Source organism: Squalius cephalus (assembly GCF_949319135.1).
Source record: "Squalius cephalus genome assembly, chromosome: 20".
NCBI classification, from domain to species: domain Eukaryota; kingdom Metazoa; phylum Chordata; class Actinopteri; order Cypriniformes; family Leuciscidae; genus Squalius; species Squalius cephalus.
This window is the reverse complement of record NC_137141.1, coordinates 14,704,596-14,725,333: the sequence shown is the minus strand read 5'-3', so window position 1 is coordinate 14,725,333 and position 20,738 is coordinate 14,704,596. Positions and strand designations below refer to the sequence as shown.

At 38.8% G+C, this 20,738-nt stretch overlaps 1 protein-coding gene across 2 annotated transcripts in view; it reads right to left on the bottom strand.

Annotated features, from left to right (window-relative positions):
- samd4a (sterile alpha motif domain containing 4A) overlaps nt 1–20,738 on the bottom strand; it is a 42,534-nt gene that overhangs the window by 12,009 nt on the left and 9,787 nt on the right. For both annotated transcript variants that reach the window (XM_079853093.1, XM_079853094.1), the window contains 6 exons: nt 6,992–7,516; nt 4,034–4,288; nt 3,722–3,831; nt 2,830–2,916; nt 1,886–2,117; nt 1,482–1,567 (listed from right to left, as the gene is read on the bottom strand). In XM_079853093.1, the coding sequence (XP_079709219.1) occupies nt 1,482–1,567; nt 1,886–2,117; nt 2,830–2,916; nt 3,722–3,831; nt 4,034–4,288; nt 6,992–7,516 (1,295 nt within the window). The remainder of the gene's footprint in view (nt 1–1,481; nt 1,568–1,885; nt 2,118–2,829; nt 2,917–3,721; nt 3,832–4,033; nt 4,289–6,991; nt 7,517–20,738) is intronic.

The following is a 20,738-nucleotide window of genomic DNA, read 5'->3' as shown; positions in this document are numbered from 1 at the left end:
TCTACATTAGACGGTGTAATGAAGCGTGTGGGTTACTACATCCAACAACCGAACATTTTAACTTACCCTCTCGTAACTTCTGCATCTTTTAGCTTGGACTACAAAATTGCAGCGAGAAATAAAAATGGCGGATTGCTCGAAGTGTTGGGCTGGAAGTCAATGTCCTTATTTGGCAGTTCCACTGCAAATACTGTGACGTAATAGTTCACAAAACGTCATAGATAACAGAAAAATCGGAACAGGTTGAAAAATAAGGCCAAAACAGAATATAAAGATATCAACGAAGCACCTGAAGATAATAATTTCAACTTTTCTGTACTTCTAAACACTCCAAATATACAACAAAATGCATTTAAGGCTAAAAAAGTGGATTTAGCATGATATGTCCCCTTTAAACACCATGAAATCAAAATTGTTTAGTGACTTTAAGATCACGTTTATTAGCTTTGAAACATGAAATAAATTATATTTTTTTAATCAGATACACTCTTCTGCAGTCTTCCTGATAAGAAGAACATAAATATTGATGACAATACAAATACAAATTTTATCCAATCAAATGCTCTCTAGAATGATAACCTCCCCATCGGTCTAAATCAGAGAAGCAATGATTAAATTGTGATTTTAATTATTTAAAATTAGATTTTATTTTTAATATTATGTCCTTTTGTCTTTTTTATTAGTTTTTAAAAATATTTCTATTTGGCTTTAGTTATTTTAATGTTTCAAATTCAACTTATTTCAGTTAGTTGCCAAACATTTCTCATTTGTGACCCTGGACCACAAAACCAGTCACAAGTCGCACGGGTATATTTGTGGCAATAGCCAACAATACATTGTATGGGTCACAATTATCGATTTTTCTTTTATGCCAAACATCATTAGGATATTAAGTAAAGATCACGATTCATAAAGATATTTTGTAAATTTGCTACCGTAAATATATATAAAAAATATTTTTGAGAGTGGATGCAGCAAAATCGTGAACATAAATGGACAACTTTAATGGCGATTTTCTCAATGTTTCGATTTTTTTTGCTAAGATTTTTCCCTCAGATTTCAGATTTTCAAATAGTTGTATCTCAGCCAAATATTGTCATATCCCAAAAAAACATACATCAATCTAATTGAATTATTTATTTTATTTTATTTAATATTTCAATTTTATTTTATTTTATTTTATATTTTATTTAATTGTACTTTATTTTATTTTTAGCTTAACTTTAATTACAGAAAAATTATTGTTAATATTTTCAGAACTGGTTACCTAACCATTTTACTAAATAATGTGACATAACTATAATATAACTATAATATTAAAACGCATTTTTTTCCTGAGTGAAACAGGATACCTCAACAAGTTAGGACTTGATTGTCTCCAATGAGAATTTATTGAATAATAAAAAGCAGATCAATATTTCATAATAAGACCCAGAACTTTCATATATTAAGAAATTAATATTGCTTTCATGAATGCTTACCTCATGAATTAGGCACTTATCAATAAGCTGCAGGTAGGAACTAATGTTCTCCTCATCCGACCCGGAGACGAGGAGTTGTGTGCAAACTGTCACAAAGAAAGACAAAAAGAGTCACATATTTATTCAAAATAAAAATAAAAACTTTTTCCATGATGCCAAAACTACTACTGCTGCTGCTATGTTTCAGTATGAGTTTAATGTGACTTTCAGTCTCATATGTTTATGGAAAGCTCAGCAAAAATTAAAGAAAGTAGATTACATAATCTCTGTCTGACAACCTCTGACCCATTTTTCTGTCTGTAAGATAAAGACGTGTGGAAATGGAAAGTAACGGATAGGATTTAAACAATCCTAAAAGCCTCAAATGATTCTCAGATTACGGGAAGGAAGAACTACGCGTGAACCTTTGCCCATGACGCGAGTGAACTGAGCAGGGATGTCTCCCTCGGCTATGAGCGTGGAGTTTCCCTCCGTCTCTCCTCCGCCCAGGTGTGAGCTGGCGATGCTGCTCTTCCCCTCTGCGCTCAGCAGGTGGCGCTGTGATGAATCCTCTGTGCTGCAGGTTTTAATAGGCGTCTGGATGATCTGGTGGAGCTCCTGCAAAGGAGCACGTAGATTCCCTCCCTCCAAAATATCCTGAAAGAGAGAGCGAGAGAGCGCGAGAGAGAGAGAGAGAGAGAGAGAGAGAGAGAGAGAGAGAGAGAGAGAGAGAGAGAGAGAGAGAGATGACAAATGAATGGATACAAGTTATTCAAGGTTGCGGTGCAGCATTATTTTGGACACTTCCATAAATTCAATACGGGCAACTGTCAGGTGTCGGGATATTTCAGACATGTAATGAGGCGGAAAATGACATGTGAGGACAAAATAAAGGTCTACCAAAAATACGTGCGTGTTTGTTTCCCCGTCGCACGGTGCGACTCTAACAGGGCCGACACATGCGGGGCATTAAAACTTTAAATGGATCCGGCTATCGGGAGGAGGTGTCTTATTTCTGATGCTACAAATGTTCCGAGATGGAAAGCTTGATGAAAAGGTTGCCCTGAAATTAGACATCTGGCTCCTTCCTGTCTCTTGTTGTTTCAAATATTGTCCTTGAATTAAAAAGATGATAATTAACACACATTAAAACTGCATGTGAAAATGATATTAGCGGAGGTTTGGGCTCCAGAGTTAGTGTGGCACTGCGGTTAAAGATCAAGGCTGGAAACTGTAAGATTGAAGGTGAAAATTAAAAGTGAAAAAAGCATCTGCTGTACAAATGAATGCAAATGTGATGTTTGTGATCAATAGGACTGTTCAGATTATGGGTTGAAATAAACTGAGATGGGAAAAGAGAGGCTCTGACCTTCTCCAAACAGCGCAGCATGTTATGTCGGTCTTTCAGCTTCTGAATACTGATGATGATCTTGTGCCGTGCCCCTTTAGTGACTTGCTATATCAGAGGAAAACAATGTTTAAGACACAATCTGACATGCTACATGACATAAAAACAGATTGCTTTTATCTTACCTGATAATATGCAACAATGCTACAACATATACAATTTACAAATCTATAAATGTAGGTACAAGATGGACAAATAATATAAGATTCACCTACAATAATAGCCAATCAATAGCCAAATTTCACACATAAAAGCTTACAATTTTCCATTAAGGTCCCATATGTGTTATTCCACAAGCAATGTCTTTCTATGTTTTGTATGCATTGTTACCACAGTAACTCTACAACTAGTTGTGGGCACAAAGTATTTGGAGCTAAATGCACAACATAGCTAGCTAAATCAAGATCCTATAATTGTGAGTCTCCCGTGTATCACATAAATGACAAGAAGTAATTAAGTCTTGTGTTTGGCTCAAACTCAGCATGTCTGCATCTTGTACATGCTAGAACTCCTCTGGCAATGTTACTTTGTAACTTTAAGCTATTAAACCGGTTGGAGGTGATCAGCAGTATTTTTGACTTATTTTCCGATATAAATACCTGAACATTCTTAAAACAAGATACATTTAGTTGAGAAAGAAAACGTCACTATATGAAGTCTATTGTTAGAGATGTCTAATAAAATTGAGTGAGATTTATGCTTAAATTAGAAGGGAAAAAAACTGCCAATGGGGTAAGACATATAAATCGAAAGGCAACACAAATGTGTGGTATAAACTGGAAAAATTCAAACATTCTGAGTAAGAAAACTATTTTTTTGAAGCGTAACAATGAAGAGCAATGAAAGCACCAACCTGAGCTTCCAGCTGATGCTCTGACAGTGACATCATCTCATCATATGTCATGGTGGAGAAGAGCCCAGCGTACTTATGTAGACGTAGACTCTTCAGCCATGCCGGCACATCTGAGAGTGACCACATTATTTCAGATGAAAAGCAATGCAAGATAGGATTTCATGTGAGTGACCTAATTTTTAAAGGTCTGGGGGCTCATCTTAATGACTCAATAGACCAATTATTTATTTCCAATATCTGTTTGCTTGCACATTAACACAGTCAGTCACATCCCTGTTTCTTTAAATCTGCATGAACACATTTGTGGCTCACCCCTCATTCCGCTGCCGTCCTCATGGAATGTACTTCGGACAGCAGTGTGTTCCTCCAGGTGCTCGCTGCCTCCGCTGCCCGAGGACGCCACGCTGCTCTGGGGAGAGATGGGGGCGTGGTCGGGGGCCGGCCCGCGGGGACGCAGGTCCTCCTGAGAGAGCCACCCGTGCCCCAGAGGCTGGTTAGATCCGCCGCTCATCGGAGGGGTCAGAGACACAGAACGCCTCAGAGGACTGTGCTGCCCACCCGACAGGACTGCGAGAGAAAAGAAAAAAAAACAGACATGCGCCGTGAGATCGAGCTGTGGGGATCATCGTGAACACAAACAAGTCGGGACCGTTATATTTCCGGAAACTTCTATCAAAAGCTTCAAATTTACAAGCTACGTTTAGTAGCTCTGCTGTTACCAAGCTGACATAAAGAGGAACTTTTTAAAACGCACTATTTTCTGTCTAGTCAGTGTGGACAATCTGAGGGTAGAATAGTACAGGGGCTTTCAGTTGCTTTAAGTATGCAAAATTATTTTGGACTGCAATGAATATGAGCAACAGGATATTATTTCATACTCCAAGAGTATTCTGAATAAATAATTAATTAATAATAATGAATTCAAAATGTAACAATATACTATACTAATATATCTACTCCACCATGCAGCTCTTATTTTAAAGAAACTTTTTTGATGTGACCAAAACAAAAGAAGAGTTTCTTAGATGTTTAATTATTACATTATATACAATACATTAGAACTGGATTTTATTTTTATATATATTGAGGTTTCATTTGAATTTTAAGTCATTTTATTTTTTTGTTGTTGTTATTTTTAATTTTAGTTTTACTAATTTTAGTACCTGAAATTAAATGTTTTTTTTATTTTTTAAGTTAGTTGTCAAGGTAACATTTCTAATTTTCATTTCTTTTTCTTAAATTGAAGCTTTTCATCTAATTAAATTATATATATATATATAATTCAGCTTTATTTCAATAAATGATTTTTTGTTATATAGTTTTCGATTTAGTTATCAATAACACTGGTTTACACAAACTTTTCAATGCCTTTTCATAATCTTTGTTGCATAAAACTATATATTAAATCACAATACTAAGAACAAAAATTGCTAATTTGTTTTATTCAGTTATTTTTTACAAAGTACTACTGACAAACATTATAATATGTAACTTTAATGACATGTTATGAACATGAAGTTAGTAACTACACTGATTTAAGTCTCACAACATAACATAAGAAGTTATAAGCTGTTAGGGTTAGGTATGTATGTTTTTTGATTCACTGAAAAAAAAAAAAACCTCATAAGAGTCATTCATTTTGGGAATCAGATTACACTGTTTTTGATTCACTGAAAAGAACCGACTCATAAGAGTCTGAAAGATTTAGAACCCGTTCTAAATAAAAGTTTCCTTTCCCTAAAGACAGGCAAATGATATGTTATCAATAACGTGTAATCAACTCAAATTACAGTATGTACACATGAACCGTACCCCAGATCCCATTTTCAAGCAGACTTGTGTGTGATTCCTTGGTGTGAACTTTCACTCCAAACAAACAAACCTAAATCTGATGTCAAAGAGATTCAGATTTACAGCACAAATCTGAGACAAGTCTGGCTAACAGCTTCTGTAGCACTTATTGCTTTAGCCAGAACAACCAACACAAGTTTATTTGTTTCCTCCGAGGGGGGAAAACTTGGCAAACCAAACAAGCTGCGAGTCTTTTCCATTGCACCTACTAAACAGGTGAGCCTGTCTTCTTCTTCTGGAACATTCAACCCCGCCACGGGTGAGGGGAAAGAGGAAACAAACAGAGAATGAGATGGAGAAGATACGTTATAGGCCGTGTGGAGCCCGTCTTCTCCTCCTATATGCGGCTGTAAATGTTTGGACTATGTATAGGTCTTCGCGGGCTAGTTTAAAATAGGTGCCCAGCTAACATTTCAAGTTCCAGTCCCTAAATATTAGCCATTTTCCCTAAATACAAACCTCCACAAAGGATACCTTACAAGGGAAGAGCTGGGATGGTATGTGGTGCTTAGTTGGGGAGGTGAGAGGGTGTTTGTGTGCGTAAAGGACACAGGATGCTCTTCTAATTAAATTTTCAATGTTCCATGGTGATTATGAGGAGAAAATTGACAATGTTTAAAAAGGGTCTTATATATTGTTACATTTTATTCTTAGTCAAGAAGACAGTGATGTTTTTTACTCTTACTTCACAATCATAATTAAGGTAAATTTGCACCTAAAAAGTACATTTGCACCTATCTCACTTTGTTGACCTGATACCTGATACACACCTACATGACTGAAGCAGTCATTATAAAGTATTATATTTTATAATATTTAAAAAAAGTATATAGATAAAGCAGTAATTTTGTGCCTGTGTCACTTTTTGTTGACCTGTTAATCTTACATGGACCAAAATCATAATGACTTCATGTTTTAAAAGCCTACATCCTGAGGTTGCTGGAGGAGAGTTGTGAAACCAGTCCTTTGTGCTGTTGAAACTCTAAGTAGTCAAAAAATAAAGAGGATCTGGTAGAGCAGTGCTTTAAATGTGCCCTTATTTATATCCTCAGCTGTCTCCTTCATCAGAAAAAAAAGACCCTTGCATTCTTAGCTGGAAATATCGTGCTCTGACCACAGATATGTTCAATCTGGATATCTTTGTTACGCCCACAGCACGGCTGTGTTCTGAATGCTCCTACATGCGAGATAAAATTGAAGTCTTAAGTACAGCATCTGAATTGTCCTGGAGGAAATGGGTAGGGATTTGAGAGGGTCACTCACAATAATGTAATTTTTTAAAGAGTTGCTGAATCTGCAGCTGTTTTAATCTCACTTGCCAAAGAAAAAAAAAGCAGATAGCTTAGATGAAACACCTGTGGTTATAGACAGACAAAGAGTGTCCCGGGTTAAGCCAAAAGTGAAGAATAGCCCACTCACTTGTGTTGGTCCCACTGCCTGTTCCTACAGCATTGATAGTGGAGGGCACAGAGGATGCTGGGTACAGTGAGAGGTGGCCGTTTTCACAGCCCTGTTGCTGATGCTGCTGCCAACTTCCGAGCCCAGAGTCCCTCGAGCCCTGCCAGCCATTGAGGCGGTCATCCGACCCGTAGCGCTGGTGGTGGGGGTAGAGGTGCGGAGGCTGCCCGTGGTGAGATGAAGACACACGCTCAAGGGAGTCTCCTGCGCCCCGGGCAGCCGCCCGCTCCTCCAGGTGGTTGAGCCAGAGGGCGAGGTTCGCCCGGTCCTCGAGGGAGGTTGCAGGGTGAATGAGGGCGTAGGACAAAAGCTGCCTGCTTTCCTCCAAGTGCCGGCCATGTTCGATAGTGTGGCTCAAGATCTTTGGCAGGAGACTCATGTACTCCACCTTGGCCTCGACGTTGCCCGGCTTAAGGAGAGGCAGGTGAGTCAGGACCAGAGAGATGACCCGTTCCTTCGTCTCGCTCTGCCACTGACTGATCAATACTGCAAAACAAAAAAAAAATAGCATTAAGTTAGGAAAAGGTTAGCATGAGTTAACAGAAAAGGTAGTTTAAAATAAGGAATGAAATAAAAGGAATTCAAAGTATAGCATAAGTTTACACCTTAATAAAATAAAAATTAAATTAAATAAAAGCTAAGGGAGGTAGGGTAATGATCACATGTTCACAGAAAAGGGCACATTAAAAATAAGTAATAAAATAAAAGGAATTCAAGGTTAATAAAATAAAATATGAGATTAACTTGAGCAAAGTCATCCCTGTTTTTCATTCTTCCTTTAAAATAGCTGCCACATTTTAAATCTTTTTTTGAGAGCACTACTCATAACCAGGGTCACGCAGCCTATTTTAACATGCCTCAGAAACTATAGGAACTATAGATATTTTGAGGTCACGACAGAGGCTTTGTCCACCACCAATAATAGAGAACGCCGGCCACGGAGTGAACTTCTGGCCACTTCCAGATCAGGTCTATGACTCATTTATTCTCTTGGTCTGCCTTTTACGTATAGCCACAAATGGGATCCAGGAATGTCTTGTATAATCACAATCTCATGAAAGCTAGAAAAAAATGTCTCACTCACATTTTTAGGATGACTACGATTGTTTTACATAACCATATTTTGTAAAAAAATATATATAATAATAACGTGAGAAAATAATGATATTTATTATTTAAATTATTAAAAAATAATTAAACATCATTGTAGTGTGCTACTACCTTTAATGCGGACTTAATGAAATCATTATTTTAAATTGTGAGTCACAACTGAAAATAATGGGAATTACAAAAAGTAACTTTATAAAATCATGATCTACACTCAAATACTTTAACTTGCTTTTATTAAATAGTTTCAGTGGGACATAAAAATGTAATTCTTCCTCAATGAACAAAATAATTGCAAAAATGATCACATCCGGATACATTATGGTAATGAGAATTTGCGCTTAGTCCCAAAAAAAGTTCTAAAAATAAGTCATATTTGTTATGCAAATATGAAAATAATCACTTATTTATACTACTAGAAAATAATCATTACCATAAGATCAACAGACATATTTTGCACTTCAAAAAGACAACAATGATTGTAGCGTTAATGAAACAGGATCATAAATGACTGTTTCATAAGTGTGTGCATGAGTAGAGATGTTTCAGAGGTCTTCTGTCATGTTTAGCAGGGAGCTATGCTTGTTTAGACCACATCATACCAATGTCATGCTAAAGAGAGACACACAGACTTGAGGACAACTGGGGACCAATGATTAAGTGTCTCTCTGGGAGTCTTTTTCAGGCACTTCCATTTTTACTGATGGGCCAACGGGCTTCAAGAGTGGTCCTTTATATGAGACTTTTAAGCAATATTCAGTATTCAAACCCGCAACTTATCAATTACTAAGCCAGACTTTAAGGCAAAATCCATTTGTTATAAAACACAAAACAAAAAGTGTTTGATGGAAACATTTAATCAAGTTCGTGTCTTCAGTACTAAATAAGACCATGTGTGTGCAACCGCAATCACAAACCACTAAAAACACGCCATTTTAAGGGGTGACTTTTGCAAGATGTGACAAACTATGTAAAAAAATAATGTTTCTGAAATCAACATTAGACAAAAGCGCCAATTCAGAAACACAGGAAAATCCAATATGTGGTGAGAGAAGGTTATTCATCCACCACAACGTGTCACCACTCAGCCCGGTTCAGTTTGTGCCTTGCCAAAGGTTGTGATGAGTTTATCTGGTAATAAAGTCCTCATGACCCTCAGTAACACTCCTCTACTAAAATTAGAGCCCAGCATTCAACTTGGCCAGCGTCCTGCTCTACCTCAGTGGTTGCCAGCTCCTCTATGGCTCCCACTCTCCTCCATCATTACACAGTTCTTCTTCCTTCGCTCCACCCATCCAGCTGGATATAGAGGGAGTGCTGCTGCTAAAACAATGCAACCTACTCATCTCAAGGATTCTGACTTCCTCTGCCACCATCCCCCCGTTCACTTCCTTCAGGATCCGATCACAGAGCTTCCAGAGAGACGGTAGCCCTCTTTCTCACACTCTCCCTTTTCCATGCGTGTCACTGCTGAATCCTACATTGGGAATTTTGCAAGAACAGACTCACCAGATATTGCAAAACCCATCTCATGTGTGAGCTAGACAAGTTCAATAAATAATCTGAGTTCAGTCAGTTTTTTGCATACTTGCATTACGCTCTGACACATTTCGGAACATAACACATCTGATATTAAAATTCTATATTATCAAGTTATATTATTATAGTATTTTGAATTAGCTTTTATTTTTATGTTATTTAGTAATTTATGTGCATTTGTAATTTTTAAAGGAGAACTTGGTAACTTTTTTAACTTAATAAAACTGTCTAGAAATCATTTGGATGGTTAAACAACCTGTTCTGGTCATGTTGGTGACTCCCCCTGCTTTACGGCAATTCGACAAACACACACGCGTGTCTGATGTATTACCAGATTACCCACCTCGGTAGACATAGCTCCACACGATACAGTTGGCTTGCTCCGATCATAACAAACGCACATGAGCAGCGGTGAGTTTTTTACGCAAGTGAGTTTTTTACGGCCGTGTTGTGAAATATACGCCCCATAACTGTAGGGGGAACTCGTGGGGAAAACATGCGACAACAAAAGGGAAAATCAGCGAAGAAGTCACTAGAGTTCGCTAGAGTTGCCGAGTTCTTCTTTAAAGGAGCTGTATGTAAGAAATGTATTTCAATTAATCATAAAATGGCCCTGATATGTCACTAGACATTAAGAAATCATGTTCATTTCAAATACTTATATCACTGACAACAGTAGTCCGGCCAGGATATTGTCATTTAAAAAGTGAAGTTGCAGCCCTCAACTGATGTTGATGTTGTCATGTTGTGTTTTGGCCTGATGCCCCACCCTCCACCTATCTACCAATCACGAAGTCAGTTGTGTTTCAGCATCCGGGTTGCCAGCTCTGCTCTAGTTACCACAGCTGCAGCTACAAACGTGTCAGCCTACGTTCCTGCTGGATCCTGCAGCCTATCTGGCAACCTCTAGTCAGGGGGGAGGGGGAGGGGATACACCGCTCTACAGTAATTTGAAAGTGATTGCAGTACCAGTTTTGGCCACAATCTTACATACGGTTCCTTTAAGGCCGGTTGCATAAACCCACTAAGACTAGTTTTACATGTAAGACAAACTTTTTTTCTTTAAGACCGTTCATAACTTATTTAAATTAGTTACATAAAAATCTAGATTGGCCTATTCTGGTACCAAAAAGTAAGACTGGCTGCCCCTTGACAGTTAGTGGGTCTTAATATAATGGCTATGTTTATGCAACTGGCCCAATGTTTATGTTTATGCAACTGAAAAATGTTGGCAAAATGGTCTAGTGACTTAGCCAGCTGTTAAATTCCCAAAAACCCCTTTAAAACCAGCTTGACCAGGCTAGGAGAGCACACACAGGACGAGCAAACCTGGATTAAGCTGTTTTTATCTGTAATCCAGTGAAAGGTACATAAAACATACTAATTCATATCTCATAGCTAAGCAGTCGGTTCATAGACCCCGTTCTTGTGGAACGTAACCCTCACAGGAATGCGTTTCTCTCTGACTCTCCTTCTGTGCCCACAACTCTCTCCTTTTTTTAACTCTTCTTTTGACTTATCCACCAAACCGCCTTCGTTTTACAGTATTTAAAGTGTTTACAACTATTAACTAAAGCATTGGAACGAAAAAGTTGGATGTGACTTAAAGAAAGAGAGAGAAAGAGGCCGAAACGGAGTGAAAGCAACACTCTGCAGGGAGTCTGTGAATCACAGTAGATTCACAGCGGTCAGTCTGAGGAAAGCCCTTCTTTAAGGCTTCACTGAGTCATTTTTAGACAGTAAAACAATGTGTTCCAGTGAACTCCACGTGGCGCCCGCTCTCAGGGAACAGAGCTTTCAAACATCCCTGAGTTTGGCCGTAATTTGTTTTTTTCTCCACCCCTTGCACTTAACCTTCCGATTGGCTTAAATTAGAAGCTGCTCTTCAATGGCACAATGTTTGAGTGCACAAACTACTCTAGAGGAGCGAGGCCTGAGCAAAAACAATGACTGAAAATATTCCTTCAGAGTGAGCCTCACTAAACACATTACTGTCTTTATGAGCAGGTCAATGAATCATTCAACCAACTGATTTGTTCAAGAACGAAACGACTGACTGGCTGAATTTGGAATATCATGCTCTCATTCTACTCCTAATTTTAACATACAAAGGTCTGACAGAAATTGTAAGAGTAGCAATTCAAATTCAGCCACTGTGTTTATGAGTGAGACAATGAATCATAAATCGACTTTGGAACCAATCACAGACATATCCGATGAGCGTCTGAACACAATGGCAATTAAAAAATGTCAGTACCGACTTATACCGAAGTTGATACTTGGTACTTTTTGAATTTTGACAACTCTATTCATGAATAAAACAAGACTGGCTGAATTTGGAATGTCATACAATCATCCTACTTCTAATTTTACATATAAAACATGAAATAGAAAGAAATAGAAATAGTAGTAGAAATATAGTAGCATGCTACTAGTACGCTATTTTGAATTCAGCCATTGTTTTTATCAGAGTCTGAATCATTCATTTAACTGATTACTGATTAAATCTCATACACATAATAATACTAATAATCAATGTCAATATCGAAGTGTATTTCCTGGCATAGCAGGGTGTCAGAGTCGATATGTTACATATAAAGCAAAGAAGCCAGTGTGATGAAGAGAATACAGCCAGCCTTGTACATCGACAGACCTTTAACAAACAAACAAACAGAACACAGACAGACATGCTGTTCACCAGACGGAGATGGGTGATTAAACCCAAGCAGTGCACATTAGAGACCATTCAGCCGACCGTACGCAGACAGACATTTTCCCCTTTTAATTAGATGAACTTTTTGAGTCACTTATAATGAGAGACTGAATATAAACCCCCTGCAGGCCGGTCACAGCATCAGTGCCCCTCCTGAATATGGATACACGCCCGGATAACATGCAACCCCCCCATCCTATGTCATCAGATGCTCCATTAACACCAGGGACACAATTGGCGGCTGATAAAAACACATGCACAGTCATACAAACAGTCACGCACATGCCTACGTATGCATGGGAGGAGATGTGTTTGTCAGACACATGATTCTCTCGAGCTAAAAATAGGATGGCCACAACACCAAATCCAAACACCAGGGGACTGGTGATAACACCCTATTTATACGAGACCATCAGAGACGGCATCAACTGAAACCACACACACCCTGTGCTGACACACTGCAGACAGTAAGGTGGTCACTGAAATGTGGTTTTGTGACCTCATTTTCACCTTGGTCTCTTAAAAAAAAGTACTATGGTATCAGATTTCCATAGAGCATCCATAGTACATAGTCTTACATTTTTTCTAATATAAATATACACTCGCCGGCCATTTTATTAGGTACTCTTTGATAGTACCGGGTTGGACCCCATTTTGCCTTCAGAACTGACTTAATTCTTCGTGGCACAGATTCAACAAGGTGCTCAGTTGCCAAAGTGTGGCGAGAAAATATACCCGAGACCATTACACCACCAACAGCCTGAACCATTGATCCAATGCAGGATGGATCCATGCTTCATGTTGTTCACGCCAAATTCTGACCCGACCATCTGAATGGCGCAACAGAACATCAGACCAAGCAACCCTTTTTCAATCTTCTATTGTCCAATTTTGGTCAGCCCATGCCAACTGTAGCCTCAGTTTCCTGTTATTAGCTGACAGGAGTGGCACCCGGTGTGATCCTCTGCTGCTGTGGCCCATCTGCTTTAAGCTTTGACATGATGTGCATTCAAAGATGCTCTTCTGCAGACCTTGGTTGTAACTAGTGGTAATATCAGTAACTGTTGCTTTTCTATCAGCTCGAACCAGTCTGGCCATTCTCCTCTGACCTCTGGCATCAACAAGACATTTTTGCCCACAGAACTGCTACTCACTGGATATTTCCTCTTTTTCAGACAATTATCTGTAAACCCTAGTGATGATTGTGTGTGAAAATCCCAGTAGATCAGCAGTTTCTGAAATACTCAGACCAGCCCGTCTGGCACCAACAATCACGCCATGTTCAAAGTCACTTAAATCACCTTTCTTCCCCATTCTGATGCTCAGTTTGAATTTCAGCTGATCGTCCTGACCATGTCTGCATGCCTAAAAGCATTGAGTTGCTGCCATCCATTTGATTGGCTGATCTTTCTGACCCCAAACTTTTGTACATACTAAAAGGTACTTCAACAGCACCATCATAGTGTTTTTTTACAGTAATAAAATAAAACATTAGGGTAATACAATTCATAATGTGGCTGCATCCAAGGTGATCCTGGGCTCAACTATTGTCCAATATTTGTCTTGTTAGCACAACAAACACAGCAAGAGTTGGTTTAGAACAGGATCATTCCTTTTTTATAGTTGTTGAGTCAACAAAGTAAGGACACAATGTGTTCCTGGGAGGATGATGCACCACTTTTTAATCTCTTCGGAGGGAGACAGTTGACACACAACGTCAGGTTCAGGAATAATGCCAATAAGCACCAGACGCAGCTGTAAAAGAACCAAAACTGCTGTATAACACATCAGAAGGTCTAAAAATTAGGTCTGTCTGTACTCTTTTTTCCACTTATGAGGGAAAAAACAACAACACTGGAATTGGTCTGTGGACACAGTACGAGCTTGCACCGAGAAGATTTTTCCAATAGGGAAAGAGGGGAAAGGAAAAATAGCCTATTTGGAAAAAGTGGCTAGAGTGAGAAGAGAAAGAATGAGAGAGAGAGAGAGAGAGAGAGAGAGAGAGAGAGAGAGAGAGAGAGAGAGAGAGAGAGAGAGAGAGAGAGAGAGAGAGAGAGGATGCCCCACCCATCCCTCTGGCTGCTTGCTCCAGCTCAGCAGTGCGGAATGTTCTGGCATACCACAGGTCTAACAGAAGAATGCACAGTTTCCGACTGGGGTGCGTTGCATCCGAAAGGACGCTGGTTAGACACATACCTTCTTTTTGAGATCATCCCCCTCAACGCTACTTTAGCAAACACTTCCTTAAACGGGCTCCCCAAGATCTAATGCATTCAGCAGAGTAGTGGGTGGAGAGAAATATGGAGCATCATTGATATAGAGAAAGGGAAGGGAAGAGAAAAGAAAAAAAGTACGGAGAATTACCGTATGGCTAAACCAAACACCATTCCACCTAATGACCAGTGGAAACACTTCCATGTGAAGGACAGAGGCCCATTGAAAAGATTCCCAGGAGTCCAGAATAAGACACTCATGTGAGTGGGAAGCTGGGAGGAAAGCCTCAGATGACACTCCAAGAAGTAACAGAGGAAAGAATGAAAAAATGACAGAATCGATGTGTGGTATCCTGAAATGACACCCACGGGGAGTGTGCGTGAAGCTCTGGAGAGGCTGACGCTTTAGTTGGCAGAGAAAGAAAGAATGTAAAAGAGGCCCCTGTTGAACTTCAGTGGCCCCACCTTTCTTCAACAGCAGTTTTAACAGGCAATGGCTCGATCTCTACAGGTCTCCACAGGCCCGGACCCCACCGGCACCCTGTCTGGGCCTTATAGTGCACCTAAATTTCAGTATGTACAGTAGCTGGGCCAAGCAGATAACAAATTGCCACTGCCCATTGGGAATAAAATAGGGTTCAGTGAATTTATTACAAGTTCTTGATGGCACAAAGTTATTGCATTCTCAAAACTGGGAATAAACTTGTATGCAAAGACCATGTTTGTTTGTGGGCATGTTATGTTGTAGCAGTCAGTTACGCCATTATTCAGCTCTCAGGCCAGTTGAATTTTTGAAGGTTTAACAATCATATTTGATTGAAATAAGGCATGATCATCTTCCTCGGTCTGCCTCAAAGGTCCTGACCTTCTGACTCCTACACAGACAGAGTTGCCCTTGGTCAGCTGAATTAATTACCCAGAAGGTGTAAACATGCAACTTCAGGTCATCCGCCCCCTCAGTTCCTCTTCGCGCACAAATCGCTAAATGTTACGTCTGCTGTAGAAATTAGAGAATGAGGCCGACAGTTCTAATTTTGGCTTGGCAGGCTCATTGTACTGAGAGTGTCTGTACTCGCGCATACACTTTCTTCCTCTCTTCCTTTGAGCCAGTGATATTTATGGCCGCTAATCCTGTTCGATGTTGGAAATAGCAGCGCAGGCTAACTAACCATTGAGTTCAGCTGGACAGACAACAAAGTGGGAAACACCTGCCTCTGTCAGTAGACACAGCAGTCACAGTGGCTCCGAGTCATCTGTGCGTGTCTCTATTGTTCAGAACGGATGATGAGCTCCCTCTCTCAAATGCAGGAAGCTCGTCACGTCCCACATGTGAACCTCATTCACTGACCCCAAAGCGTTTTTTCTATCTGATCTTTAAGATGTTAAATGAAAGCCCAGACAAGCTTTCAACCTGTGAAAATGAGCAATGCTGTTTCCATCTTGACCCCAAATGTGCTGCAGTGCAAAAACAGGTTTGGCCTGATCCTAAAAAAAAGAAACATTCCGATATTTTGATTATCTGTGATAATCGCTGAAACAACAACCGCAAAAATATGTCGACTATGAACAATTCCTCCATAATCACAATAATGAATGGCCTAGTCATTGCATTTTTCTTTTGATATGAAGGATTATGATTGTTTTGCTACAGAGTGCTAATATTTCACCTCATCAGCAGTCAGTGAGGAAACTATGAGGCCTCAGACTTTGGCCCCAAAAACCTGCTCCATTCATACCCCCAGATAGGACAACCTCGGGCAGGAAGTGCCATTGTAACCTGACGACCGTAACAGCCGTAAAAGATGTGCTGGAATCAAACGGAAGTTTAGCCTACAGTACCTGTGGAAGCCCAAGGGGATGTGTGTGTTTAGCCACTTTAGTTAACTTTTGTGACAAATTAATTACTCCATGTACAAATATTCCATGTAGTCTTTCAATTAATAAGAGTAAAACAGTAATACAATATAAAACAAACAAACAAACAAGCATGTCACATTGCAGGACATTTTAAATTGAAGGGACATAAAATTAACAACTGTCATTTGACTTTAAAGTCCCTTCATGTAATTTGTATTATCTACATAGAGTACATTTAAAAGCTACAACAATTTTGGTTAGAATAACCAAAATAAGAGTGTCAGACACCTCAGAATTGTAAAATTGAACTTAATAATACTGATAACATGATTGATGAATGGCCGTACATATCCTATTCCTTTTTATGAAAAAGTAACTAAAATCTACTTAAAAAAATAGTAGTACTTATGACAATTTCCATATAAAACAATTTCATCCTTCATGAAAGAATTTAAAAATATTAAATGCCTAAATTGTTGCTGTTCATCAATAAATGGATGATGTTAAAATTGTATATTTAAGTCAATTTTTAAGGTAACACGCCGACTTTTTGGGACTTTAGCTTATTCACCGTATCCCCTAGAGTTAGTATCTCTCAGAGTAGAGTTGAATCCAACTCTGAGCGAGCTCTCTGCTCCTCACCACAGGGCTTCTCAGGTGCTGCGAGCAAATCACTTCGCCCAAGTAGCAGTGCTTCGCCAGAAAATAGTTCCTAGTATGTATACGGTTAGAAGATGGCTGTGTCTCATGTGACTTTGTTATTTGTACACGCTGGGACTATACAAATCACAACATGTAAATAGGAAAATGTTGGTGCTATTTTGTCACTTATTGGGAGCAGTATGCTAGCTGGAGCCGCTTACCTCCAGTCTTTGTGCTAAGCTAGGCTAGCGGTGGGTGCGTCAGACAGAGTTACGGCACGCACGGAGATGAAAAGGGTATGTATGGACTTATCTAACTCTGGGGGATACGGTGAATAAGCTAAAGTCCCAAAAAGTCGGCGTGTTCCTTTAAGTAAATTACAACAGCATCAAAAATGGATAATCATTTTGTAAAGATTAAACTGTTTTATCAAATTGTTGGTGTTTTTAAAGATTAGCATTAGATGACAACAAAGGTTTTGTACTTTTTTTTTTTAAATAAATAAAATGAGCATGCACAATTAATACCATGCATAAATATCCCATACTGGTGATATTGATAATATCGAGCAGTATCTGACTGATACGGTGCCAATATATTCAATTATACCTTTAATGATCAAGTTAAAACTTAAAATTTTGTTAAAAAAAACACTATGAGGGGCAAATAATAATCAAAATACTACTTTTGAGCAAGTCCCAAGTCAAACCTGATGTGTTCCTATAAAAACTGAGCCTAAAAAATAAAATAAAATTCAGGCTTCATAGAATTTTTTTTTTCTCAAGGAAACTTTGGAGACAAACTCTGGCACAATGTGTCACTGTAACCAGATGGATGTAACATCTATAAAAGCCTCGACTGATGGAACATCAATTTAGTCTACCTGTAGACGTTCCAGGGGTTTGTGTGTGTGTTCGTGTGGCGCAGAATGTCACAGCTGGAGCTATTCCTGGAATGTGAGCCTCAAGTCTGCGGATTTGAGCTCAGAGAGCTCTATTTAAGGAAATGTCTGGGCCCCTGTGCTACTTGAACCCCCTCCTCATTCACCGATCATTATTTTCCTATTCGGAAGAAATCTTTATTTCCGTACCTGCAGGAGAGAGAACAGAGATTCTTTTGCGAGCTGATCTGTGAAAAAAGTCCCATTTAGGGCAACTGAAAAGAACACATCCTCAAACTCAAATGCAAACCCACTCCTGCTTCACGACTGTCTGGGAGCTGAACGGAGTGGTGGGAGGGGGAGAGTCTCAGCCTGACCTCTTAAAAGCGCAATCAGCACTTTTGAACAAAGTCTGCATTGTGGCACCGTGATGCAGCTGCCTGCACTATGTATTGCAGCTGCAGAATAACGCATACTAAACAGTAGCCACAAAGAGACATGACACCAGCCTCACCAAAAACACACTCAAGTGAAGCAAAGAGAACTGCTAGGTATGTGAAGAGCGAGTGTCTTGACGCATTGTTCTCTGCTGCAGTCAAGCGTGCACTGACAGCTCAACCGAAGTGTGGCACGAGCTACAGAACCGGTCTGATGGCGTGGGAGACAACCGAGAGGAGCATGAGGCAGGACACAGGAGGTGGAGAGGAGACCGTTGAAGAGGAGAGCCTCGCCAGTAGATTTCACCATCTTTTAAGCAAAGACACATTCAATTCATCAAAAGTGACAGTAAAGACATTTAGGCTATAAAGTTAGAACAGATTTCTATTTCAAATAAATGCTGCTTTTTAACATTCTAATCATCAAGGAATCCTGAAAAGTGTATCAGTTTCTACAAAAAATATTAAGCAGCACAACAGTTTTTAACATTGATGATAATAAGAAATGTTTCTTGAGCAGCAAATCAGCATATTAGAATGATTTCTGAAGGATCATGTGACACTGAAGACTGGAGTAATAATGATGAAAATGAAAACAGACAGACATTACTTAATTTTAAAATATATTATAGAAAACAGTTATTTTAAATTATAATAATATTTCACAATATTACTGTATTTTTTTTATCAAAGCCTATATAAAAAGGTATATCGCTCAACTCCCTAGCCATGGTAAAAATGAATAATTGAATGTGTTATAGCCTAATCATTATGTCCAGGGATCAATCAAAAGCTGATTGATCTCAAGAAAAGACTTATCGAGCAAACCTCAAGACAACATAAGACAAGAATCTCCCAAATGATAAAATGCCACATGCATGAAAACTGCATGTAACCAACATAAAAGAAGATTGCTATTGCTGTCTCAGCTAATCAAACCGACTTGCAGTTGAGCGCAATTGTATAGACAAGACCGCAAATTAAACACAGTCTCCTTCAACAGCAGCAGAGATGCCATAAGGAAAGCAACTGTTCTCAGTAAGGAGAAAGGGTGATATATCTTATGCCTTTCAAGTACCTGCATGTCATCCATTCCTTTTCGCTGAGATGAGCATATTTTGCCATTCATTAGGATGAGAAACAGGTGATGTGTAAGTTATCACCCAGACTGACTCAAGTGCTGATGTCATCCAAGCTCAGCATTTCTCTAAGGCACCTTAACAAAGTTAACATCGGCGCCACGGTTTCAACAACTTTACTCACATGAAAAACAAGAAGTGGTACCAAAGTAAAGCGTGTCTGAGAGGGCAAAGTTAATGCTAATTACACTACATTGAGCTTCTCTTCAAAGATTTTCAGTTCAATTTTGACATAGCCTAATGTTCAAGGTCTTCTGTGTACAACAACACATTATTATCTAGCTAATGTTTAATGCTAATACATAAATACATGTTTTTGCCATTAAATTGACATTGACAACTCATGGATGATCGAGGCAGAGTCAAAAGGATTTATTAATGTCAGTTAATTGAGTCTGGTTGAGAAGAACGTGAGGAAATTTAATCGATATAGAAAATGTATTTCATTATATTGATTATAAATTAAAACTGATGATTGATTATGTTATGACCTGTAGTGGTCCAATATTTTAGTGTATAAGAAGACAAAAGGTTCAGATTGAGTATCATGATCAATATTGTTACCTAGCATTTGTTATTGTATTTTCATAAAACCATTTTATGGTTTAACCAAAAACTATGACTTTATAAAGACCAAAACATAAAATGTAATTGCTCTAAAATCGCAACTGTGCTACAGTGCTATAGTATTTTGTTTGTCTAGTAGTTTTTAATCGATGGTCTAAAATTGAACAAATGAGCATCAGCGTCTTAAAGGGATAGTTCACCCATCTTCATTAATGTTTCAAAGAAGAACGAAAGTTGAATGCTTTGTAACGATGTGGGTAATCAATGCCAACATTTCATTTTTGGGTAAACTATCCCTTTAAGGACTTTGTGTTTTACTAGCAACAAGTCATAAAATCACTATAGAGCCAAAAAAGACCTGCTGAACAAGAAGAAGAGGGTCTTCAGGTCTGGAGATTTGGAGAGATAAAGCAAGTGCAAGTATTGCAAAAAAGACAACTCTACTGTATAAGGGGAAATCAGTCTAGCAGAATAATGTGAGAGAGATGAAATATTGATGTTTTATCCAAAGCAACATACAGTACACTTAAATCAAAGAAAATATGACATCTTACTCAAGAGTTCATTTGGACAACAGGTGGATGATGGTTTAATTTTACACACCAAGCCGACGT